Source organism: Gymnogyps californianus, chromosome 4, assembly GCF_018139145.2.
Source record: "Gymnogyps californianus isolate 813 chromosome 4, ASM1813914v2, whole genome shotgun sequence".
In the NCBI taxonomy this organism is placed as follows: domain Eukaryota; kingdom Metazoa; phylum Chordata; class Aves; order Accipitriformes; family Cathartidae; genus Gymnogyps; species Gymnogyps californianus.
The window spans coordinates 53,698,728-53,726,191 of NC_059474.1; the positions used below are offsets into that span (position 1 = coordinate 53,698,728).

General features: G+C 40.5%; 1 protein-coding gene across 3 annotated transcripts in view; it reads left to right on the forward strand.

Annotated features, from left to right (window-relative positions):
* PDLIM5 (PDZ and LIM domain 5) overlaps positions 1-27,464 on the forward strand; it is a 135,081-nt gene that overhangs the window by 88,279 nt on the left and 19,338 nt on the right. For all 3 annotated transcript variants that reach the window (XM_050896238.1, XM_050896239.1, XM_050896240.1), the window contains one exon: positions 17,172-17,356. In XM_050896238.1, coding sequence (XP_050752195.1) covers positions 17,172-17,356 — 185 coding nt within the window. The remainder of the gene's footprint in view (positions 1-17,171; positions 17,357-27,464) is intronic.

The following is a 27,464-nucleotide window of genomic DNA, read 5'->3' on the forward strand; positions in this document are numbered from 1 at the left end:
ATTCCATGGGGATTTTTTTCCCCCAATTTACTAACATTTTCATGCACAGTGTCTCCTGTTCAGCATACTATTTAAATGCGAATTAAAAATCTCTTTCTCTGTGTGTCTCCATTTGGTTTTATTACTGTGAATGGAGTGAAAATGGTGCTACACCAGAACCTGCAGCTGCTCTTTTGCCGATAGCAGCGTCCTCCCCTGGCAGTGTCCCCTCTCCCAGACTTTCTGAACACATTGCCACAGCAGATCCTGGGAGGTAAATCATTCAGAGGGGGTTTCCATTCAGTTAATGATCTATCTATATGTTGTTCTAGCCTAGATTTGTCTGTCTTGGGGGAGAGAGGGTTGTCTGTCATTCACTTAAAATAAACTTTATTAATCTGCTGTGACTAGGGATTTTCCTGGAAATGGTAGGAGAGGGAGGGAGAAGAGAAAGGAAATAAAGCTGAGCAGATTCATGAACAGTCTTGATACCAGTTAAAATAAGACACAATATTTAGTGGGTGTTGGTATGTTGTCAGTGGGTGTCCACCTTATCACCTGGATGGAGTAACTTTTCAGTGGTCTCAACAACTCAAAAGTGAATTCAGATTTTGTCAACAGAGGAAAATGCCTTTAAAAAATATAAAAATAATTTTTTAAAAAGTGGATTATTTCGTTCATAACACTGTGCTGTGCTATGATGCAATCAAAGAAAACTGGATGATTATCTGGCGAATTTCCTGTCATTGGCCTCGGATAGCTTCACTGGCACTTATCTTGGCAGATTGGTGATGTTTTGGAGGTCATCTATGGGTACTAGACAGCGACAGTAATTTTGGATATAAGTGACAGTAATTTGGAGGGTTACGATGCTATTATTGAAGGTCAATAACATTTTCTGATGGTTTGTGTTTCATAGTGCAGGAGTGTTTTTTAATTCCAGGTAGCTAGTGTTCATTACACATGCACAAGCACAAAGTTCTAACATGAAACAAAGCTGCTCCTTTAAAAATGAGAATTGAATGAACAGTGCCTGGTTCTGCCAGGCCCCTAGACAGAGAGACGTACTTGTGAAAAGCATACAGGAATATACTGTTGCTCATACCTGTGTGGGCTTTCTGCAACTAGAAATCTAATACTAAGATTTGGGATTGACAGTTTCCCCTTTAAAGCAATAGTGTCAACCAGCTGAGAGAGATGACGTGAAACCTGACAACAAAATACGTCAAGTCTGTTTTGTTGCAGTGTCTTTGGAAGGCTTTTGTGATGTCTGGGAGAAGAGGGTACCTTCATGAGCTAACATGAGATTAGTCAAGAAGGGATGGTAGGTGATGACAGAGATTTGCTTGGACAGCAGGCCAGTATCTCCATGGTAGCCTTTGGTTTGAGCCAATACAGAAAAGAAGATTTGGTTGTGATGGTTTCAGCAGCATGTCCTCTTAAATCCCAGGAAGCAGATGGGGTGAGTAGTTATGAGTCACCAAAGATGAAAAATATACACAAAAGGTGTGTGGCAATACTCATGGTAGGTTGGGGGGTTTTTTTAGCAGAGAACCTGGGATGAAAAAGGCAGGGGGAAAAGTACTACTTCAATAATTGATTTTCATGTCTACCAATGAAACTCTAGTATGATTACACCTACTGAGCTGCAGGTGCTTGCTCAAGCAGCCTTGCAGGTACTGCTACAACTACTGTGTTCTGAGTACCAAGGAGTTCTTTCTAAGTCCTAGCTCTGGATCTGTGACTAGGGAAAGGAAATTTAAATCTACTCTCACTCAAGACCTATAGCTCTAAGTTTATTATTTGGCAAAATTAACCTAGCAAGGGAGCAGCTTTAAAATGAGCAACAGGAAATCGGAAAGGGCAGCTACGTTCATGGTGGTTCAGGATGAGAGCTGAAGTATTTATACAAATAGTCAAAAAAGTAGATGATGAGTATTTTCTCCTCAAGAAGGGCAGAAATCTGAGCAGCTTCTGCAGAGCTGTCGAAGGAAGGATTAACATTGAGTGTGGGAAGGAGAACATAAATTATTTGACCAAGCTATGTAGTCTTGATTCTCTCCTGAAATGAGAGGTCATCAGTGTAGCAACTATGTTTGGTGTTTATATTGTGTTCCTGAGCCAATGTCACTGCTTTTATAACACTCTTTCGGGTGGGAAATACACCCGAAGCTGATCTCCAAAACCCCTTTTTTATAAGATGGCAGCTATCTGAAGTCTGTATGGAGCAATTGGTGCATGCCATGTCAGACTTTTAGTAAAGCAGAATTGGGCCATCCAAAGGTCAATAGACTTGATTTTGCCACGAAAGCCCTGCATTTGCTGTCAATGACTGGCATTGGCCTTTATTTTCCGAATGGGCTCCATCTTTTCTTGGCTGAAGCTGTGTGATTTGTACCACTGACTACTGAACCACCAAGAAGGAGAAAGAGCTTGCTGTGAAATGTATGAAGGATCTGGATTTGATTACTGAATTAAAGTTAGATTCTCTGCTTATAAGGCAGACTTCATAATATAAAGCATAATGCTCCTTTATTGTAGTTTTAGTTCTTTATTGAAAGCTTAAACTAGTCATATGGCAATATAGCCAACTACTGTAATTTATAGCGTGTTATTACTCGATTTCATATATGCAATGTTCTCCTGTAAGTTTAACAGTGAAATATTTAAGAGCAATTACAGCCTTTCCAGAAAGTTGCAAAAAGTCATCTTAAAAAGTCATCCTGGCAACTTTAGACCATGTAAACCACAGAATCTGGCACTTCCTGAGAAATATATAATTAATATAAAGCAGATCCAGTGCTAGCAAGTCTTTAGATTACTCTTTTATATACATGCTTTTTACAGTTATACAAACCTACTTTTATCTTTTCTTTTAATGGAATTATTCCTGATAGTCATAAATACAAAGACTTAGTATTAAATAGTAGGTATTAATCCTGATTTTTGTTGTGTACTTTCTGATTAGTGGACAGCCAAGAATATTCTCTGCAGAAAGTGTAATCTCCAAGAGTAATTTCTTAACTCCTTTTCTAGCTACTGCCAAAGCAAGTGAAAAATGGAAATACAATGAGTATGTATGAATAAGATTTGGAGTCAGCTTGCTGACTCTTTGGAGCATATACCCAGTGTGATTTATTCCCCTTCTCCTCGCCTTCTTCAAGGCCCTTTTTATGACTTATAAAGCTTCACAAAGATGCTGTATGAAGTTTTGGAGAACTTGAGGGCAACTCCAGGAAAGGGTATAATCTGTATATACTCCTGTTTTGTCATGCATTGTTGTAACTGCCACTGTACTCTCCTCAACTCAGCCAGATCTCCTTTTTGGCACATTTGACACTTCTACATCAATTTTCCTAAACAACTTCCCTCGGTTGTAGTCATCATGCAAAAGGCAATTTGCAAAGACAGGAGTTGCTCATTTAATTGATAAATGAGCATCAGGCTGGGGAGAAGAGGAGGTCTCAGACTGACCGAACTAAAACTGTCAGGTCTTTTATGGTTGTCTTGGTTTGGTGACAAGCAAGAGGATGTAAAATATGGGGAAGAAATATTGCTTTCCTGTGGTGTATGCTACTTGTCCTTCTGCTTTCTTTTACTTCAGAGAACTTTTGTTTGAGAACCCTTTGGAAGCCTTACCCAAGTGCGCACCTCATCCCCCTGCAATTGTTCAGGTTTTAAATACCAGCAGCCAAGTAGCCACAGTGTCTAAAGTGTCATCTACTTACACTAGGTAGAGTTTCTAATATACTGGTTGTGCTCTTGTTCAAGTTCGTTGTCTATTTTTTGAGTAACTACTTTAAATGACCCAAATAGTTTGGTTTTGTGGTTAAACAAACCTGGTTCTAAGCTTTCAAGCTTCAGCTGTAAAAATGCCCCAAAGAGCCAGTTCTCAGAATGGTCTGATTCGTAGGGGATGAGTATTTGGTTCCTAGGGAAGAAAAAAAACCCCTCACGTGCTACTTGTTCTTCTTACGAAAGATGCAAGGACACCAGCTAGAAAGATTTGTCCATTACTATTTGGTATTTTTAATTGAATGAGAGATTTCTTCTCCATATGTTGTCTCAATATAATTACTTGTGAAATTAACATCAACTAGGAAAATAACTGCAGAGTTGCCTGCTCCAGATGCAGCAAGCTTTTTGACAGCTGATAAAGCGCCTGCTCTCCCCACGAAGTGTGCTGTGGCCACGCAGACCTCTGAGCTCCTCCTGCCCACCGCTGCAGCCATGCGGCCACCTTCTGCAGCCCTGCCTGTGGAAACGGCCCTCGGGCTGCCTCCCACTCCTGCCAGGTACATGTGAGCCAGCTGCATTAAAAAGGCACGATCAGAAACTATAGTTTTACGTACGGTTTCACCTGATTTTTTTTGATGATGATGCTGTCAAGATGGAGCAGCTTACAGGTGTCTCCTGACCCTCTCGCCACTCTGGAAATCGGTATAGCAATTAGAAATTCAAGTAGCTGTTAGACAAAAGTTAGAAAAATAATTCAAAAATTAAAGTGGCCTTTAGATGGAGGTGGAGAAACCAGTCGTGGGTAGGAGATTCAGTTGGAAGGTGACTTTGTTGTCAAAAGTTGGTGATGTGGGGTGAATATGTAGTGTCAAAGTGTGGAAGAAGTTTTTTGGGGGAAGGCACAGCAGAGTGTGCATAATGTATGGTGCCTTGATATTCCACTTTTTATTCACCTGGCTTTCAAAGGTTAGTCACCCTTGCTATAAAATGTGTATTTTGAATTCTCCAGTAGCCTGAAGTTTTTGGAGTTAATACAAGTATTAACTTGTGTAGTGACAGGACATCCAGAGTATAGCCCTTACCAATAGGGAAGGAAAGTGCTTCCCTCAGTAATTAACACTCCGGGATATTAAACCATACCTGTTCTTTTTTTTATGGGTAAGGAGGGCTTTTAAAAATCCTTAAATGAACTCCTCCTGAGCTTTAATTAGTATTGCCAGAGGTGTAATAAGTGTTTGATTAATGACTTTTCTTCTCTTGTTGCTTTTGGGCAGGCATGATGCATCTCTGCCTACTTGCGAAACAAATTCTTTCTATAAAATCTCAAGCTGTCAGTCTAAATCATCTGTAAGTCATACAAGGTAAATCTTTTAAGGTATATATACAGCAGACTGCTAGGTGTAAGCAAGGTTTTCAGGCAGCGTTTTTGCTTTTAAATCTGAGAAGTGGTATAAAGTATAGTTGTGTGTTTAGAGTGTTTTGTTGATTTCTGAAATTATTTTAAAAAATACACAGCAATTCTGTGGATAGTCTTGAAATTTTACAATAAGAGCCTGAGTTACAGATTCACCACTGTAGAAATTATTTTGGAGCCAGTCTGTTTTTTCACATTTTTTTTTTTGCCTATTCACATTCCTCCCAACCCAGATAATAAGTAGGGAAAATGAAAAGGGAGTGAGGAGCACACTGAATTTGGTAAAGGTGGCTAAAAATAGATGTGCTGAAGTTATATCAGCAAATATTCCAAAGTTTTCCGTGTTTTTTTAATTTTTTTTTTTTTATTTTTTTTTTTATAAAAATGTTATAACAGATTTTTTTTTTTTTTTTTTTATTTTTCAGCTTCTGTGCAGCAAAAAAAAAAAAAAAAAAAAAAAAAAGATTATAATATAATATATATATAAACTAGTTAATGGAGGATCGCGCTGGAATAACTGGCATCGTCAACGAGTGGTGAGCATTGCTTGTGCATTTTTTTTTTTTTTTTTTTTTTTTTTTTTTATTTTTTTTTTTTTTTTTTTTTTTTTTTTTTTTTTTTTTTTTTCTTATCAGGGTGGGGGCAGTGAGCAAGGGCTGCGTGGTGCTTAGCTGCGCTGGGTTACACGACACCGTGTTTATTATTTATTATGAAAAAGAGGAGAAGCTAAATGATCTTCAGGGCTCTTTCTGTCAGCACCATGGAAACTTAGATGGATCCACATGGGGTGTCCTGGGTCCTGGTTCAGTGGGAATGACCGAGGGGTGCAAGGCAGAGTCTGGGATGGGCAATTTGAAGGCTGATAGATGCTGAATGCTGACTTGATGAGGGGAAAGTTTTATTTGTGGGTGAAGACAAAATTGCTGTTTTCTACATTAGCATTCAAGTGGCTAATACATTGCCTGACATCTCTGTGAGCTGGGAACTTACAATCGCATAACTTTCCAGCAGTTAATGCAGTCTGGTATTGTACTGTGTCTCTGTCAATCTTTCCTGCTTTCTCTGTTTTCTCTTCTGTTGGCTCAAAGCTTCTGTGCTAGAAAAGTACTGCTGGAAAATCCTTTGGGAAGTCTGCCCAAGTTTGGACCCGCTCCTCTTCCCATTCTTTCTCCTTTCAAGCAGAGATCAAAAATTAAAACCATGGCTGCTGCTGCTGTGTCTGCTGCCATTGCTGTCCAGGCCAGGTAGACATCAACTTTAAAAGGAACATTTTATAGCTCGGTTTAAGAAAGTTCAAGTTCACACAAGAATAATCGGTCCCTGGCAGGGTTGCAAAATCAGCTCTTTCACAATAGCATGGTGGGCAAGTTGTTAGAATATGTCCAAGGATCCCATGCCGTATTTTTAGCTTAGCTCCAGACTGCTGCTCTGAACCTTGGTGAGTAATTCTACATTTCTGATCCTCATGATATCTGTTTTATGGTTCAGTCAGTAAACTAACTGTAAATAACAATTGTGTTACATGGGTGACAAAGAATAATCTGCATCTTTGAGTAACTTTTGGATACTTGAAGACAATAACTCTCTGAGTTCCGTATAAATCTTTACTGCATTGCTTTTTATAAAGGCTTGCTTAGACCAGTGGTCTCAGGTTTTTCAATCATGCATTCATATCAGTAAAAAATCTTTGAGCATGCAATATATGCATATTTATGTATTTCTGAAATGCATGAATGTCCTAGTGTACTAATATATGTATGTTATAAGACATACACAAAAACAGAAATTAAAAAAAGATGAGAAAAAGATTAAATAAACACTATTTTCAAAATATTTTCTATTTTACTTTATTAATGGTAAAAATAAAATAAAAAAAATTTCTTCTCACGCCCCAATGGGTTGTCTTGTGCACCCCCTGCGGTGTGCGACCTCCACTTTGGGGACTGCTTATTTAGACATAATTTCTACATCAGTTATGCTAGGTTCAGTTCCTCCATACTGCCACAGAACTTACAGGCTTTTCATAAGGGTTTTTGGGTTTTCAGTGATCCCAGCCAACTTGAACTTTGTTTGGTCACCTGGTTTGTTTATGTGGTCTTTTTAAACGCTTGCTAGACTCTCTGAACCTAGTGTCTACCGCTCACTCTTGGATGCCCTGCTCATCACGCCTGTCACTAAGCCTCCTCTGCAGGCCATCGGGCCCTCCAGGAAGTCCACAAGTGCTCTGGAGTTGCAAAAGAGCAAGAGGTATTGTCCGAGTGCGGTGCATGGTTGGCACTTAGGACTCGCAAGAAACTGGCTTCTCTTTGAAAGCCTGTTTCTGTTGTCTGCACGCTTGAAGCAATCTGCCTGCTGTGGTCTTTGGCACGAGGTCACCCACCCCAAATCCTACTGGTTTCACCTTTTTGCAGAACTAATCTGCACCCTGGTCCTGCCGATGGTGTGCAAGTCCACTGTACTAAGCAAAGGTTTCCTCACTGGCATCAGATGCCCTTCTGAGACGCACGGTGCTGTTTGTGTTGCGTCACGAACCTCCGAGGGAGGCACCGTCACTCTAAATAGCCGACTGGAGAAGAAAGAAGATATTCTGGCTTGAAACCTCTATCCGGGTGAATTATTTGCAACAGTTCCTTGAGCAAGTAACTGGTGTGTTAGGCTGCGAGGGTGCTCCGGGATCAAAGAGCTGCTCTTTGATTCATTCAAAGCTCAGTTTTAATGTACAAAATCAAATAACTGGCATGCGGTGCAGCAAATAACTATTTTGAAAATTATTTGCTGTCTGGGTCCTTTGTTCCAGCGCTGATTCTGTTCAGTACACAGGACTTTTTGTTCTCGTTTCCTGACCGCAGCTATGTTAACGCTTGCTTCTGTGGAAAGCTGCTTTTGTGTAATTGACTTCAGCCTCAAAGGCGGAAATCTATTTGGTTATTTTACAGGACAGTATGTATTAAATTGTGCTAAGGAAGAAATAATTTGTGGGTTTTCATGTACTTATTTGCCTTTTCACAAGAGTAAAACCCTTCTAGAGATAAGGCCCAATTGCAAAGAGAGCTGAGATCCACTTGATGTAGAAACTTCTGTTGAGTAAGAAGTATTAGTTCTTTCCCTCCTGTTTCATGGCTTCCAAGGTGACCTCAGTCACTAGAAAAGGCTAAAGTAGCCCTAACCTTGGGGAAGGGAAATGGTAGTTTTTAGACACAAACAGACAATCTTAAGTTGTATCAAAATTTCTAACATTGTGGCATATCCACTTTAAAAAGAAAATAATATTCACAGAATTACAGTGATATAACACAACCTTAAATGCTAATTTTCTTTTTGCCACTGAATGATACTTATTAGGAAATCTTTTTACGTATGCATCCAAAGGGAAAACCTCTCCAGGAGTTCTGATACCTGTGCACTACGGGTGAAGTCCAGGACATGCTGCCAGCAAGACTTTATTCTTTAGCTGTGGTGTTTGTTTGCTGATACTTTAGTAGAGCCAGTAATGGTGGTGAAAATAATTCCCTGACTTCCCTTTTCTTTTTTCCTTCACTCACTAATGTGCATTGTTTATGGCATAAGCTGCAAATGAAAGTAGATTTTTACAAGAAAGGAAACATTCTCCTTCCTGACTCTGACACTGGCTTTATGTTTATCCATCATTTACTCACCACACGGGGAGAAACTCTCCTGGTTTTGAAGCTTTATTTTTGGAGATGCAAACAGTTATTTCTGCTAGAAAGTTGAGATTCCCAGGCTGGCTCTGTTCAGTTGCTGTGCCTTACGAGTAGATGGGACTGTCTGTTGGGAAAGGCAGCAAGCAATGGAGAACTTCTTTCATCCTGGCGTAGTTAAAGTGCAGTTTTGGAGGTTTTTCTCTGTTTTGCTCTTCCAGCCGGCAGAGCTGGAGAGAGATGTGCCGGGGAGCCAGGAGGTATATTGGGGGTACAGAGACCATACAAGCCTGACCGAAAGACCTTATCAGTATTGGATATATCAAGATCCAGGTTGAACGGCTTGAAATAAACATCCATAGATTAGTAGGGATTTTTAAATGTTATTTCTAAACTTGTGAAAAATGAATTTTCTCTTAAACCATTGCAATAGCCAGGTTATCCTGGTTCAGGTTGCTGCGTACAGGCTGTGGCATAAGGCCATGTACAGGAAGCGTATGATTTTCAGGCTGGTAGGGACATCCCAAATAGAATACGACCTAAAATCTGGGAAATGTGGTGTAGCAGTACTGTTAGTCTGAGAACGTTATGCATAAACTGTATTTTTGAAGGATTTTTCCCAAAATAACTTTTGTTGATCTGAAGATATCATACAACATACCAGGGTAATGATTTCTGTTTTCTTATTATCATCCTGAGCTGCCAGCGCCGGTAAGGAGGAACAGGTTGCCAGTAGATGGAGCTGTAGAAATGAAGCTTTGTGCTGCCTCATCCTAGTGAATAAAGGAGCATAGCCTTATTGTATGGCTTGAGAAACATGTAGGAAAAGGAGATAAAAGAAGGTAAATTATGCTTACAATTTACTGTCAGTAAGTACATATTCTCATTTAAGTTCAACAAAGATCAAGCAAAATGAATCAATTACGTCAGAAAAAAAGAAAAATATAATAGATTTGAGAGAAATGTACCCAATGAGTGTGAGAAACTAGGTATTAAAATGCCTTTGCATTACTGTCCATCTAATGACGTATTGTAATATGGGCACGAATGTAGTGCTGAAAAATTATTTAAAATGGCAGCTCACTTCATCCCACAACACAATAGGTGATGAGAGCTGAAATCTTATGTGTCATAACTAAAGAGATGAGTATACGACATTGTATAGTAGAATAACTTGTTCAAAAAACTGGCTCAACCAAGAAAGCCAAGTACATAAGCTTGAACAACTTTGGGGTTTGTGTTTTCTGGCTCTATCTTGTATAACTTTCATGAAAAGGTAATGAATCTATTTTACCACAGTCGCTTAGGCTTGTTTACATTATCTCTGGGGAAAAACTCAAGAAGGTGGTATCTATAGCAAAAGCAGGGTTTCGATTTTGTTTTGCAGTAGGGTTGTTCCAGAATATTTCCCTTTTATCCCTCTCACTTCACCGTCTCTGTTCCAAAAAGCTGGCTGTCTTAAACTGCTCTGTACAGGGTAGCTGCCAGAGAACTTGACCTTTTTCTGACTTAATATCTGTTATTAACTGGCCTGAAGTGGTGCTGAACATCCACACATTTTCTTCCCCTACCAGGCTTCTCAGAAATGGACTTTTTTTTGGTATAGCAGCCATGCAGTCCTTTACTAAGCTAAGTGTTCGTCCTGATGGCAACGGAGATAACCTTAAGTTTATGGGGGTTTTTGTTTTTTAACAAATGACATATATGCAGTAAAGGAAATGATGTATTTAATATCTTGCATTTCCAAGAATTGGAGCTCTGCCCTAAAATGAAATCGCATGGCAAAACCGCTGTGAAATTTTGGGAGACGCTAGCAAGAATGGGCGTTGACATGGCTTTTTCTTTATCTACCTGACACTATGCCACGTACAATTACTTGAAAAGAGGATAGTCTGGCCTTGTGAGATAAACACTGATGTTGACTCTGAGAGAAAGCTTATTTTTAAAGATACTTTGAATTGTTTCTGTGTAGACCAGTGCTTACAGACGGGTTACATACTCCCTCACTGTAACTTGATATGGAAGTACCTCCACCCACACGACTTTCTCTGCTCGCTCTTTTTATTATTTTATTTTGCATTTTCTTCTTTCTTGCAAGTTATTGGAACACTGCTAGGCTAACACGAAATGTAAACACCGTTTTAAAAAGCTGACTGAGACCATGGGTTTGCAGTAGGGGTGGGAACAAGGTCAGCACTCAGTATTTCTTGTCTTCTGTTTCTCTATTGTTATACCAGAAAGCCCTTGCAAAAAGGCATATGTATTTCCCCCGTTCGTGGCGTTTTGTCATCATTCTCATACCTGGCTTTTTCTGGTCTCCTATATATGTCTTCAGCTAATGTGTATTTTGATACTGGACAAAATACATCATGTGATGTGTAAGGGTTAAACAACATAGCTTAAAACAAGAAATTGACATCTGAGATTCAAGTTTTCTCTCAGCTGTGCTAATACCTTGCTATAAAGCTTCGGAGAAGGATCTGTGTAACAGTTTACTTGGTCTTAGGGCAGACAAATTGTTCTTTCCTTACTTTGAAATTGCAAAGTTTCTTTAATATAAATGTTTCAAAAAGTTCGTGTTAAAAATTTCTTTTCTTTTTTTCCCTTCAGTGCTGTATCAAGCACTGTGTGTATATTTTAGAAGCCATTTATTCATGCTCGATGCCTGCTTGGGGTAACAGACAACCAACAGGCAGCAATGTGTAATGCAAGGGAAGTCTTACTTTTTTGTTAAACTATTTTGGTTTTAGAAGCCATAAAGCAGAATCAAGGCTATCATATTCCACTTGGTTGTGCCAGAAACCAGGAGGAGTGATTTGCTCACATCTTTTCTTTTTTTTGGTCTTATTTTTGTCTTTAAAGATTTAGTGTTCTTAAGGGAAAATAACCTCACAGAATTCCTGTCCGTCTGAAGAAAGCATTTACAGACTGTCTCTTAGATACTACATGGCCTCTCCTGTCAGCAAGCTTCCTCAGACCACACGGGACTTGTTCCCGACTCACGCAGTCATTCTGGACAACAAGTGGGAGTTAAAATGTCATTTATAATCCAGAGAACTATTAGGAAAATACTGATATACCAGACTGAGCTTGAGACTCAAGTGATGATGTTTACAGATGGATAACCTGGTGTCTTGGGCTTACATGAGGAAAAAGTCCACCCAGACCTCTTGAACCTGCGTGGGAAAGTCTGAGAGACTTGGCCTTTGTCACCATTTTAGTGGTGTTAGAAGTTAAACGATGACAAGCTGTATTTCATTTTCAGTTAGGACCATAACTTCTCCTGTGGCTAATAACAACATGACACATAGTTATCTTCTCTAAAGTGTGTGTGAAGAAATTCTAGGCAGCCTTATATAGGATTTTCCATGGAACGATGGAGGGAGGTTTAGGCATCTATAGCCCTGGGCCATGTATTTTTCTTCTCTTGGATTTTGGGGAGAGAGGGAGGGACTTCGAAACCTCTAAATACGTTCAGAAGGATTTTCCAGTGCAAATTTCTTAAAATGCCTCTGAAATGTGTTCAGCCTTGTCTTGGTGCACCTGATTTTGGGAAGGAAGGGGGTGTGGTAGGGATGCAAATATCCCGAAGTGGTCCCTGAAAAACTGGTGCTCATTTCACGTGTGACCTGGACCTGCTTCCTCCCACGCAGGTTCCTTGCCCATCGCCCCTCTGTAGCATCCAAGAAGCTCTCAGTACCATGTTCAGCGATGGGACAGTCATCTGGCAAATGTCTTTTTCTCCCTGTCCTCCCACCAGAATGTAATACAGTGTTTGGTATTTGGGGAGGAAGATGAGGAGGAATAGCAGAGCAATTATTACTTGCTTTTTAGTCTATTTTGCCTGTTTCCACAGCGCTTTTGTTGATCAGGAGGGGGTAAGTCTGAGGAGCCTGTTGTGAGCTCTAGATGAAGTTTGCACTGGCACTGGAGCCCTGTTTGTGTCCGCAGCTCTCAGACTGACCCCTCCCCGAAAGTTGTTTCTTTTCCATACATGTCCTTATTCCAATAGAATAGGGCTCCACTGTGCGGGAGGAGTTGTTCTCCATGGAAATTCAGGAGAGTATGTCATGTATGAGCTAGCATATTTCAAAGATAGAGAGGTGTCTTCAGCTTTCTTCTTTGCTGGACTTTTTTCTTAGACTGTTTTTGCAATCTGTTTCCCTTGCAACCCACTTCCAGGATTATTTTGATTAATCTTCCTATAACTTATTAGTTAAACGCATCGTGGGTTTTCAGAACACGAAGACTGTGAGCCAGTCAGGCTCGCGTTCCACCGTTCCTTCATTCTTGCAGTGTTGAAACCCCTTGCCCAAAGCTTGACAGCAGATCATTCACATCTTGCAAGCAACATCGTCTTTCTTAAAATGGATGTGACTCTTGGTTGCATTAGTTTTCATCGTGGAAAACTTTCATTTTTGGTGTAAGTATTCATCAGGTGGAGGAGGAATCATTTAAGAGTTATGAAACAGAGTTAAAAGGTTAAAGCTACAGTTAGAAGGTAGGCTTGTCATTAATAACAGTACAAGTGTTTTGACATCGAAATGTGCTTGACCTGAACCTGACCTATGAGTGTCATCTGGGAAGTCTGAGAAAGCTACTCATGCAGAACTTTACAGAGGATTTATCATTCCTCCTTCAGTTTTCTAGTGACGACACTGAAAAGTAGATGGGAGCTCTCTTCTATAACGTATTCATTTTCTTGAATTTCTGTATGTATTTTTGTCTCGTCAAACCATGTATTTTCTAGGTAATGAATCTTGGGTCGTCGTTGTACAATATCCTAGTGAGTTACAAAATACTAGTAGGGCTAATTGTGGGTATTGTACAGCCACTTTGTAGAAGGTAAGTGCAATTCTGAAACGATACATAGCTGTATTTATAAAGACGAATAAAAGTAATTGGAGTTTGAGTGTTTCTCAGTGTAGAAGAATATAAAGTAAAATGTTGAGGAATTAATTTTGAAGCATGAATTGAAGAAGGTTGAACGTCTCCAGGGTGCAGCACTTCCTTGAAAGTGAGACAAAGATGGATCTGTCTTTCTACGGAGAACGCTGCACATGCACTGCCAGGGAACTGTGTGATTAGAGGCTTGTCCTGGTTTTGGCTGGGATAGAGTTAACTTTCTTCTTAGTAGCTGGTACAGTGCTGTGTTTTGGATTTAGTGTGAGAATAATGTTGATAACACGCTGATGTTTCAGTTGTTGCTAAGTAGCACGTATCCCAAGTCAAGGATTTTTCAGTTTCCCATGCTCTGCCAGCAAGCAGGTGTGCAGGAAGCTGGGAGGGAGCAGAGCCGGGGCAGCTGACCTGAACTAGCCAAAGGGACATACCATAGAACGTCATGCCCAGTATATAAACGGGGGAGTTGGCCAGGAGGGGCGGATCACTGCTTGGGCATCGGTCAGCGGGTGGTGAGCAATTGCATTGTGCATCACTTGTGTTTTTTCCCTTTTTTTTCCCCCTCTTCTTTTTTTTGTTATATTCCTTTTAATTACAGTTAGTAGTAGTAGTATTATATTTCATTGTTATTATTAGTTTTATATTTTACTTTAGTTGTTAAACTGTTCTTATCTCAACCCATGAGTTTTACCTCTTTTCGCGATTCTCCTCCCCATTCTACTGGGAAGGGGGGCGGGGAGTGAAGGGGCAGCTGTGTGGTGCTTGGCTGCTGGCTGGGGTTAAACCACGACAAGGCTGTAATTCAGGAAAACCAGTGTGTGCACTGTTTCCTGCAGCCCACCATAGGTGGGCAGTATCACACTGGAGAGACTTGCTAAGCTGCAGTAGCAGCCTGCCTGTTAAATTAACAGACTGTAGTGCCAGCTTGAGTTTATTCAACTCTTGCTTGAAAGAACCAGGCACAAAGTACAAAGGGTGTCCAAGACCTGTCAGAAGTTTTGCCCCGAGGCCAACACAATCCCCTCTGTCAGAGTGATCGCTTCAAGCTTTTCCCTTGGGAAGCTTCTCTCTAGGATAGGCTCCTGGCACATAAACCACCAGAGGTGATACAAAAATCACAGGTGGTTTTATAGCTGGGTTTATCATTGTCTTTTAGTTTGGGGTCATTAGGATTCACCTAATTTCTAAATGAAAGCCTAAGTGTCTCCAATAATCTGTTGCTTCAGGAACTAGCATGCCACGTCATTCACAAGCCTCAGAATTAAACCACGAAAATGGCAATGGTGGAGGTACTAATAAGCATTACAACCAGCCTTGTGAGCATGCGTCAGTGTCTACTTCCTCACCTATATCTACAATAAGGCTGCAGTTTACCAGCAGCACACCTCAGGCATTTCTACATTTTTCTATCCTTCTTCTGCCTGAAGGATACCCTTTCTGCTTGTCTTGCATCCATTTTTGCTTGTTAAGTAGCCTCTTCTGTGTAAAGACAACTGCTGACTCAGCAGGATTTTTTTATTTATGACAGATAATTTATATTATTTATGATTTACATGTTCCAGACAAAGACAGTAAAGAGGTGCTAGACTTGAAAAGTGATTTGACAAGTGGTGATGAGTCTCTTGGATGGAGAAGGAGGAAACTTTTTTTTTAGGACCAACAGTGTTTTGAGGAATTCTTAAAGTTGTAATGGGGCTCTGGCCTGGAGCGGCTGTGATGGGTTACATGTCAAATGTACTCAACAGGATAGAAGGACGTTCCTGTGACACTGAAGTTGCAGACACGCACTTTTTTTGTAGTAGAAGCCAATCCTAAACTACCTTGTCATCTTCAACTACTGAGCTGCTACTTTATGTCAGAGGATGTCTTCCTGTCCTTTTTCTTTCAGTCTGCAACAGCACTTTTATGCAGTATATCTCTGCTGCCTCAAAATCTGTTGTTAATACGACTTGTGTCCTAAGGCTTTAAGGGGTCTAACGTGTACCTTAAATGCCTCCATTTGTGCTATACAAATGTCTTTCAATATCTTTTAACATTTGAACGTTACAGAATGCAAGGTCTCACTTTGTGCTTCACTGGGCTCGTGCATGCTGCTATAGCAAATCCATCAGAGTGTCAGTTTGGCACAGCTACCGCTGTTATCAAAAGCCTACAAATGCTATAGCTGTTACTCGTTAAACTGAGTATTCAGATATATTCTCAAATGGGGAATCTTTTTTTATCCCTTACTCAGAAAAAGATTCTAAATACATCAATTATTAACCCTGTAAATCTAGAGGCAAAACAATCAAGGTTGTGAACTTGCATTTTGGCATCATGGTGTGTTCAAGTTCTTGCATGTCGTATGGGCAAGGCAATATTGTGCATGTGCAATACTTGTAAAGTAAAAATAGCTCAAGGATTTTTACTTTATGAACTTGGTACAATGTATAATTCTGTGAATGACCCCAGTGCAATATGCACGATGCACGTGTGGTGTAAATTTGTTTTTCTTCGATAGAGGAAAGAATACAAGGCTTCTAATGTGTTACCTGATGGGTTTCCAGATTGCAAAAATATGTATTTGGAATTGTTTTGGTTGTATTTCGCAACATTGTTGAGTTCATTTCCTGTTTTTGTGATCCTCTTAGTTTGCAAATGACCTTCATTAGCAATTACTCCTCTACTTTGAAGATTTTTAATGAAAATACTTGTTTTCAACTTCCCAAAGGCAAATATCCATTATACAAATACCGTTACACTGCATAAAAATTTTGTTATGATAACTTTCTCATTCTTGAACAGCCTCTGGAAATGAGAAATGAAAAATTTTCTTGCTGGCAATTAGTGGCTACTTACACTCTACGTGAATTGGGATTAAGTGCAGTTTTCATCATGGGTGTTTTTAAACAGCTAAGAGTTCTGCTAACCCTTAAAATATAAAAGCAGCTGTAAACTGCTCTAAAGAGGCAATATAAAATATTGTGCATGTTGTTTAATGAATAAAGAAACTTATAGCTCTTTTAAAATACTTAATCGTTTGGAGGAGTGGCCGATAGAAGAAAATTGCATTTAATTCAGTCACTTTTAGATTGATGCTTTTTACCTACAAGCAAGATCTACAAGTATAATCTGACTATATGAGTATTTGCCTACTGTCGAAGGAAAAAAAAAAAAGTACCGAGAAAGTCTAGGAGTGTACCAAATTTACAGTCACACCAACACTTAATTATTTTAAATGGAAATTGTGAAGGGATTTAGTTGTCTATGTTGACTTTTGGCAGAAATTACTCAAGTGTCCAGTTCTTAAAAAACAGCTTGAAAATATAACTTCCACAGCGTTGTCCTGGGGTGATCACCACCGCATCGGTGATGACAGAGTAGGGGGTGCTGCTCTGTTGCACCAGGGTGCAGGGATGTCACTCCACATCTCCGTTTCACAAATTCTCTTGTTCTAGCAAGAAATGCATTTTATTTTTTCCTCCCTCGTTTCTGAACAGTGATTCCCTGGAGGCTACCCAGCCTGCTGCTTTTACGGCCACCTCGGCAAGGAGCATGCCTGCCCACCAAGAAAACGCGGACGTGAGACCTGCTCCTGCCAACACCACGTCTGCTGCAGCCCTCAAGCCAACAGGACCCCCGGGTGCTGCCAAGTACTCGGGCTGGCAGCCTGCAAACCAAGCAGGTAACTTTCAGTGAGGCTTTTTCTTGTTCGCTTGAAGACCTTTGGATGGCTCAGGAAAACATACTTCACCGTGGGTGTAAAATCAACAGCCTTCAAATGGCTATTTGTGTGGTTTGAGTACAGGCGAGTTTGTTTAGAAAAGAGAAGAAAAACAGATTTAGCAGTTTTAGTAAACCAGTAGCCCTTTGTAAATAGCCCCACAGATGTAATTGATTTCACAAACAAGCAAATTCACATGTCTCTGACCTCTATTAAAAGCATATATACCAATCAAAAATATATATACACCTCACAGTTTCAACTTGGCGCTTCCCATGTGACTGTAAATTCAACAGAGTACATTCCATGCTATTTCATGAGTGGCAATATCAACAGACGTGTTTTCCAAGTTATCTTTTCTGAAATAGATGTTAATTTAAAAAAAAAAAAAGGGAAAAAAAAGACTAAAACATTAGAGTGGTTATGTATTTGACATTTGTAGGTTTTGTTTAAGGAGGGTGCCAGACTATTGCATAGGTTTGTGATACGGAGATTTGTTTAAAGGTGAGTTCTTGCAAGGACAATTTACATAGCTGCTACCTTTGAATGTAGTTTGGTAATTCTTACCCCTTTAAACCCACACCAAAATGTCTTATGTCTGGAAAGCATACCATTTTCTTTATGAACACTCCTATGTTATAACCATATCTGTATTAAGACATGCAATATGTGTAACTGTGTACCTATATTTTTATAATATTACATGCAGTAATTTGGGGTAATCTTTTAATGTAACTTCTTTCTTAAACTGAATCAGTCTTTGGTGCTGAACTAAACTTGACTAGTAATTTCAAAGGATCTGGGAAATCTGTGTTACTAATTGGGCTTTAACTGCAGATTTTTCTTGTAAGAATGAGATGAATATTCTTGATTCTCTTTCTGACAGGATCTAAGATGCTAAATAGCTTTTTTTTTTTTTTTTAAAGTTCTACTGCTAAGGGTTTTCCCTCTTTAAAAGTATATCCAGTCCAGAAAAGGAACGGCAGAGGCCCTGGCATAAAAATAAAGATAAAACATATAGTGTTAATGCTGTGTGTTTTATAATGGCTTTGGCACATCTGGCTAAATTACTGTTGTGCCTGGTAACAAATATATGCATTTTGTTTTGGACTTGCAGTTCTGCTAGCAAGCCTCATGATGGCAATACACTGTCATTTCTATACTTCCCTGTCAAATATCGAGTATATTCTTAAGGACAAGGTAAAGACTTATTTAAATTTAGATCGGTTTAATTCTAGCATTGTTTTACTTCTTTGAGTTAGCTATCATTAGAGAAAAAAAAAACGCAACTCTTTTTAAAGTTACATTTTTGGTAGTGTGTGTACTTAAGGCAAATGTTTGTGGGAATATGATAATCCTGCATTTTTGTAAGTAAGTGACTGATTGTGCTCCATGTTTGACGTAACTCACTTTCTGTCTCACTAAGTGATAAATTTATTTCACTTGCACAGAAACCACCTGTCAGCTTGGGGTTTCGGTAGTACCACACCCATTTTCAGTATGTTGGTAGGTGTTTCACTGCTAAATCCTACTAGCATGTTTTAGTATTAATGCAAGTCTAATGTTTGAAATAGACACTTTTTTTTTTTTAAATGACAGACACATGAAGGAGAAAGATTTAGAAGGATGAATTAAATTACACTTGATTCCATACTTCTCTGAAAATCTGTGCCCATGCTCTTGGATAATGTGAAAATCTCTTTTTTCACATTAGAGGTACAAAGCAAGTAGGTGAGGGGGAAAGCCAGCCAGAGACTTTTTGGTTGTTATGTTCCAGAATAGCTTACAAAAAACTTACAAAATTCACACTGATAGAGAAGCTGGTGGAAGGCAATGGTCGTGAGGGTGTCAGCTCTGTGCTGCCTTGCTGTAGGGTCCTGAGATGCACTGCTTAACTTCCAAAGAAGCAAAGTCATTACCTCCTCCAAAAATATTGGGGGACCCAGAAATAAAAACTGTAGGAGAAAGAGGCATTGAAAACTCAAAGTTTCCTAAAATGGGAAAGTGCAGGGAGGAAAATGCAGCAGTGCAAATGGCAGCTGCCTAGGAATTAACAGGGGCAGGAGAAGGTACGATGTCCCAGGTGCCGGAGGAGCTTCAGTTAGCATTTGCATCTTAGGAGTGTGAGGAGTCACACGCTGCCACGGGAAGCCGGTCTGCGCTTGTTCCCTGTACGTGGAGCTGCTCACTGAAAAGGTGAGGAAAAACGGACTATTTGGAGATGTCAAAATGCTCTTGGGTTTTGTTCATCTTCTACATTATCGGACTTCATCAGTCTGAAGGCACCTTCATCTTACAGCAGAGTCTGCAAATGAGTGAAGTGACATACCTAGCGTGCCTGCTAGCCCGATTTCTGAGTTGAAAGGAAGCGTTTCATGATTTGATTGAAATTCCAACAGTTTCCAAGGTGCCGGAGGCTTGTCCAGAGGTTATCTGACAGGTTTCACTGCAGGTCTGCCCTATAAACCTGCCCTAGGCTCACCTCTGGTTTTATGTGCCATGTATTGTCCATGTCATTCAAGAAGTTGGTAATGCAAAACTAGCAGATGGGAGAGACCTAACCATGGTTACAGCAGAGACGGGATAGGCCTCTTTTTCTCAGGCCTATATTTTACAAAAATAAAAATATCCAAGGTTTTGCTGTACCTGAGCTTACTCAGTAAGGCTGAAACCAGCAGTCTGACAGGTAAAACTCTTTCAACAGTTGAGTGTTTTGATAAAATTAGTCAGATATTGAAGAAAAAGAAAGACTATAACTGTTTCAGGGCATATTTGGACTTCAGTCATTAGCTCTGCTGTTTGTTTGCAGTCTGTGAGCATAAAGTTTTCTTTAAAGTAAAATTGTCAGTGCTTCACAGGCCAAACAAAATTTGGCTTTGTAGGTTGTAGGCCTGACAAAATTTTAAACAAACAAAACCCCATTGGTTTCATAGTTGAAGTCTAGCTTAGAAGGAAGATATAATCTTATGTAAATGTGTATATCAGTATGCTATTAATGGCAGAAACTTATTTGGAGTACAGTTTTTTAGCTCTAATAGCACTCACCCTTTTAATTAACATTGTATATAACACCAAGTTGTTTCCATAGCAAAGCAGGCATGTCGCAGGATTTTGTTTGTGTCCAGGGAAGCTGTAATCTGCTGTTTGATGGCGTGGCATGAATATTACCAGTGATTTTTATTTATTAAAATGTCTGACTATACAGATAAGTCATTTGGTCAGACAGCATCTTTTCGTTTATTGGCTTGGATATTCTATCCAAGAATCTCCCTTTCTTGGATAGGCCACCAGAAAATACCCTTATATTTTTTTTATTAAAAGTAGCGTGGTTTCTTTTTTTGGTTTAGGGTTTTGGGGATTTTTGGTTGGTTTTTTTTTTTCTTTTGAGATTGTGCAGAGATGCCTAAAAGTGTCAGAGGGTTTTTGTTGGAACTGAGGTATGAGCTCGATTGATCTATATTTCACAACCTGGCAGGAAAAAGGCGTGAAGGAAAAAGATGGTCTAAAATGAATGGCTGAGATAGCAAACCTGGAGATGCTTCAGGCACTGGGGTGCTCTGTGTACAAGTCAGTCATGATGCAAGTGATCTCACAGTGATAGCACCCTTGGAGCTGAACTACCTCATCTGCTGTTGGGGGGCACTCATGGGGTACCCACGAATGCTACTATGCTAGTCACCCACTGTGAAGGTAACAGAGGTTTTATTCCCCTTCGGAATAAAATCCTGATATTACAGGATTCCTCAGTGGTTTGGTAGAGGAAATGAGGGATGGCTGCCTCATGCTTTCTTTTAAGGCATGAGTAAGAAGCTGGATAAGCAGGATAAAAGCCTGGCTTGTCAAACAAGCAAATGAAAAAAGTCTGATCTTTGGCACATTGGGTGCACAAGGAGTTGAAGATGGGGAGCAGGTGGAGCGTGCACACAGTGCAGCGGTGGCATCTGCCTGGACAGTAGTTTCCAAATAACGCATTTGCTATCAGCCTCTCTCATCTGTATTGTTGATTTTTTCAGTTGTTGAAATAAGTCAAATTGTAGCTGTTACTGTGTGTTAAGTGTACAGGCTAGAATTTATAATAGTTCTCACTTCATTTTTGTTCAGCTATGATGTTCTGTTCACCCACCAGAGGGAGAAGATTTTTACAAGATCATATTCAATTTCAAAAAAAATTACCCAGAACATCCTAGCTACATAGCAGTGAGTTATTCTACTATCTGATAGCTATCTATTACCCTACGCTTATGTAGCATTGCTCACCCCCAAGGAACCCCAAAGCATTTTCCAGTCCCGGTACCATGTGCAAGCACACGATGCGTGCGCAGGAATGGCTTTCACCCGCCACCGCCATGCAGTCACTTCTTGGGTGAAGCGTAACAGCTGCTTGTCAGCACGCTGTAACACTCCACGGCATCTTGAAAGGAAGTGAATAGCACCGTGGCAAATTGGAACTGCTGGGACAATTTAAGAAAGTATAATTACCCAGTAAATGCAGTTACACAAACTGGAGTTTGGCCAGGAGACGAACTGTTCTCACGGAAAGCGCAGCAGGATCTGCAGTGGTCAGAAGCGGTCAGGACTTCCAGCGTTATGTTTCTCACACGAAATTGCCTCCTCTTTCCCGGCATCTTCAAAACGCTGCTGTTGGAGGGCAAGCTGCTGGCGCAGTGGGGACCGGAGAGGCTGGACGTCAGGCACAGCGCTGCCAGCACCGCGTCCTGCCTTCCCGTGCAGGAGCTGGGCAGGCAGCATCCTGCTTCACTCACAGGGGTCCGGCGGGATCGCGGGGGTCCTGTGGTGAGCTGGTACAGCTGGTGGCCAGAAAAGCTGGTTTGCTACTTAGAGAGGAGGGCTTCATTGCGATCTATGACCTTCGTTCCTCCTGGGCTTGTCAGCTGAGTACGAGGATGGGATGGGGAGGGTTTGTGATAGAAGTGTCCAAAGCTTGCAGTTTTAAGTGACCAGTTACCCGCGTGTGCCAATTTCCTTATTCCCAGGGTCTCTCTCAGCCTGATACCACTGGGATATATAATCCCCTTCCAGTAGAGCTGCTTGGGAATGTCAGCGTATTCTGCAATACCCACAACTGTCAGTTGCCTAATCCCGAGCCAGCACATGTGTTAAGCACATGCTCCCTTCAGCAGAGGGGACACACTTGGAAGCTAACTGTAAGCATAGAAAAATTGCTCCCCAGGCAACTTTGTTTGAAAAATTCTGCTATTTCCTTGCAGTTGTTTTCGTGTGTTTGGTAGACTTGCATTTACCATCTCTGGAGTTATCCTTAGCGTGCTGTCTTGTGCTTTTTTTTTTCTATTTCCTATTCCCTCCACAATATTAGAACTTTAAAAGCAGAAGAAAATACAAGCCTGCTCCTAGGTGTGATTTGACATCCTGTCCTGCATATACTGACAGTTTGGATCTTTGTCTCCTTCTTTGTGACTTATTCTGTAGAGGTTTGCTAAGGAAAATGGGGTAAAAATCCAGACCGTATCAGACTGGGGAGTTTGGCCATAAGGTCAAACAGTATGAAGCTGGGGAGAGGGAGGGAGGCACCAAGACTTATTGTGCTATTGCAAAATGCTTGTCCTGCCAGTAAGGCCTTGCTCAAGATCCATAAAGGGATGAACTGCGGCACCTTCTGTCCTTGTCACCTTTGGTTTTCTGTGTTTCATTTGTAATTACCCCTGCCCCTATCTCAGTTCTGTTGGCCTCACAGGCCACACTTACTGGGTAAGTTAAGTTGATGGCCCATCAGCTTTGGGAATACTTCTGCATGGAAAAGGCAACCAAACTATTGTGTCAGCATCACCTTGTTCATAAAGTTCTGCAATTTTGTTTTTAGGGCCATCTCATCCCTTGTTTCCTTTGTAGAACAGGAAATTAAAGGCAGGACTAATTATTATAGGGGTTCAAGGACCTATGTTCCCATTGAGGACCATGGTCTGAACTTGGGGAAGAAACTGGAGTAACACTACAAGTTGTTAAGGCAAATCCTTATATTGTTGCTAAGGCCTCTGCTAGAAACAGTCCCAAAACATAAACAGTTCCAGTATTTTTCACTGAAAAAGATTGTTAAAGATTGCTCCTCCACGATGCAGTCACCATTCATAAAAACAGAAAGCCTTGTCCATAAAAGTGATATGATTGACAGGTCAAAACACAAAAGCTTCCTGATCCTGGTGTATGGGCTGTTATTAATTTTTCATCTAATCTAAATGATTATATCGTCATGTGACAGCAAACCACAAGAATTTATTCTTACAAGTTAAGTAATGTGAAGTCACTTAGCCAAGCAAAACCCATTGTGAAACCAGAGTAATTTATAAATGTCAACCTTAATTTGATGGTAGTATGAAATTGTAGCTCCTGCAGACATGGTGAAAAAAATGAATATGTTTCTAAAACTTGAATGTTTATATTTAAGAAGGGGCAGATCATAGTAATGATGCAGAAATGTACCAACTACTTGTTGGAGGCAGAATGACCTGGTGTGCCTCACTACAGGATCTGCTGAACAGAAACTCAACTTTTTGTTACAAATATGACCTTTGACAATTTTCCTGTGATTTGATGTTGCTAAATTCATGTGCTATTGCACCAAGCTGTGCACTTAAACTAATTGCATACATAAATTAGATAGATGCATGCTCCTTTGTCTAGTCATTTAAACAGAGGTGAAGAGATTATTTGTCTCTGTGATTATGTCACACCCATTGAGTGGGAACATTCACCAACTTTCAAAATTAGATGCTCGTCGTCTTTGATTTGTTAAAAAGCGACTAGCCTGTTGTAACGGACTGACTCACCAGATCAGTTCCCCTTCATTCACTAGCACCAGCTCAGCCAGTGATGCGCCCTGTTCAGATGTACAGGTGTAGGACGTCCAAGAATCATGCCTAATATTTGTTTAACAAATGAAAAGTCAATATTCCTCTGGTAAATGCATTCTTACCACTGTTCAACGTTAAACATCAGCTCCATGAAACTGGCAGATAATCTGCATGTGAGCGAGACTGGACGGTCACGCTCTCTGCAGGCATAGTCAAGCCGTTGAGGTCAGAACAGGAGCTAAAAGCGAGGGAGGCAAAATGTTATCTGCAGAAAGCTACCAAATGGGTTTCTAAACTGTCACTCCAGGGAAATGAAACACTATTGTACAGGTCTTCATTTTCCCTTTCTCCTCGGGGCACGTTTTCGGTAAAAGCGACGCCAGTTGTGCCAAATTTGTGACGGTATGTGATGTAACAAATCACAAGGAGACAGGCTGAGCGAGCCAAAACCACCATACTCATTTTAATTAAGATGCTTTACAGCTAATTTAGCCGGAGCCTTTCCAGTTGAAAGGCTGGTTGCTAGCGCAGGAACTAGCCCCTCGAGTTGCAGGGGTTGTTGAAATTGGGCCGGGGTGGCACCTGTTGTGATTTTCCACGGGGCGCATACCAGCCTTTGCCGGCATTTAAAGACATGATAATGGTTTAATCCTTCCTGTTCTGCCTTTAATCAGTGGCGGGGGTTTAGCTCTGACTGGGTTTCGAAGACTCCGTAGGAAACAAAAGGAGAACTGCTGAACGCAGGGGTTGGGAGGGGGCGGGGGGCAGGGTTTGTGGGTTTGGGGTTTTTTCCTCCCCTCTTGCTTGTCCTGTAGCTTTCTCCATTGAACTTGTGCGATTTCACGCGGGCCTGGGAGTGGATGGGGTGTTATATACGGCTAATGTAACGAGCTGACAGCCGAGCTTTTCAGAAACGTTGCTTCATCCGGCCATCTGTTTGGTTTGGAGGGAAGGAACAGGAAGATTTCTTACTGTACAGATGTATTAAGAAAAGTCAGAAAATTGGACGTATGCAGCTTTATATTTTCCATTTATAATACAGTAGTTTGATAGCAGCATATAAATCACTGAGTTAGAACACTTTAAAATGAAGTTCTGGCACTCCCACCGCTTAAAGTAGCATTGTTATTTATAGATATTACATGAAGTCTGATGTTATGTTTAAGTGAGCGTTAAACAGTTCAGGCTGTTGTATTGTTGCTACGCACCGGAGAACCTCTGTCAAAGTGACTTTGGCACTGCCACGTATCCGCCTTTCTCCCTTTGTCTTCCAAACCTTTCGCCAGTGTTTGCAGTTATCCATGTGCTCAGCGATGGAACAGCCTATTGTTAGTCTAACGAGGGCAAAGTCACACTGGGATTTTTGAAGAAGAAAAAAAGCCAGTTCTTTACCCTGCCTAAAACTTTGTTAAATATTAAACTAGCCATACCAAGGAGTTCAGTGAAAGCAAACACTGAGGGTTTGCTAAACTTAAACCTAATAAAGTAGAAAGTTAATAGTCAGGTACAGAGTGTTTTCTGTTGTAGAAAAGCCAGCTATGATAATACACAAGTGCAAATCAACAGTGCTTTAGAAGGTTTAATTAAAGAGAGCAGAGGTGAAGTGAAGCCTGCAACACTCCGAAATTTGGCCACAGAGATCTTTTCATGACTTGCAGAGAAGCCAGACCTCTCTGGCACTCAGGGTAGAATAGCTCCTGATGGGGTGTGTAATTCCTATGAATTATTTCTTTTATTTATTTATTGTATTTACTTATTATAATTTATAATTCTTCAGCGCACCTGCAAAAGTTGCTGCGCTCTGTCCTATTTCAAGCAACAAAGGTGGTGCCCAGAAAATATGTGGTGAGATTGTGTTGTGAGGCAGCTGGAGTGGTTTCCTTTCCCATCCCTACGTGGTCGTCGTTCGCAATTAAAAATGTGCGTGCACCTCGCCAGATCTTGGGTACCAGGGCACCTCCCCAGCGCTCTTTGAGAACAGAGCTGCTGGTGGGATCCAAAATCATATATGTAAAATGTAAAAAGCAAGGTATAAAGCACAAACCACAGGAGAGCTCAGACTGATTGCCAAGAGTTGAGAGGTCTTTGCGTAGATTGAGTGTAATAATTTGTACCTACCTTGTTTTTACTGGTGTGCCCTGGTAAAAGCTTCTCATTGCAAGAAAAAACACCTGCATAAGTTTTCCCGGCCTGATGTTTTTCTTTAAGTCATGGGTTGTGTTTCAGTCTGAAAGGTTTCCAAGGGAATAGGGAAGAGAAAGGAGAGGAGGAGAATGCAGGAACTCTGAGAGCGTCCCCTTCCTCTCTGCTTGCAGAAAAAACATCTTGTCCAGTACAGGAGTGTTAAACTTGCTGTTTAAGTAGAAGGGCTAGTTGGGAAACATCAGTGTTCATTCTAAACACGAAAACAGACCTAATATTTGAAATTCTGTAGCTACAAGACATGGAATATTGTTGGAAAAAAATACTGAGAATTCATATAGATTTTAAGTAGGGAACTAACAGTGGGGTTTTTTAACAAAAAACCAAACCATAACAAACAAATGCCACCACCACCAAAAAAATGCTCTGTGGGTTGCAGTGGAAGTAATGAACCTTTGGTAAAATTACTGGAGTGTTAAAGGCATGTTTGTGGCCTATGGAAAGATACAAGTGGACAATAAAAGCTGTCCTCTGGCTGGTTTCAGATGGGAATGAGGAAGATAAAAGACTGAGGCAAATCAAGCAGTGAGAAAGGGAGAATGATCTATGGTGAAAAAAAAATCTAGTAGAACAACTGTAGAAGGTTTACAAAGAAACCAGTATAATAAATGTGGTAAAATAGCTATTACTATATTGTACTGGTGTATTTTCTTTAATAAGAGTATGGATCTAAAGGCAATGGAAGCAGACTGACTCCTCTTCTTTAGGATGAAAAATCTGAACTGAAAGAAATTTGAGTCCACTTCAGAACAGGAGTAGAGGGGAATAATACTATGCAAGACCAACAAGGTCTTAATGTGAATACCGCAAAGAGAAAAATACTCCTTGAGAGAATGCTGTGAGAATTGTGAACATGGGCGGGGAGCTTCCTGGCTTTACACTGGCCTCAAGAGATGGAAGAAGAGAGCATTTAATAAAATGCTTTAAGATCTTGCTTTTCAAGGATTTTTAAGCAGAAGGCAACCTTTTCTGTCTTAGTTCTCAGCTGCTGATGGCATCTGCAGTGATCAATTATATATTGTTCCCATCATAATAGACCA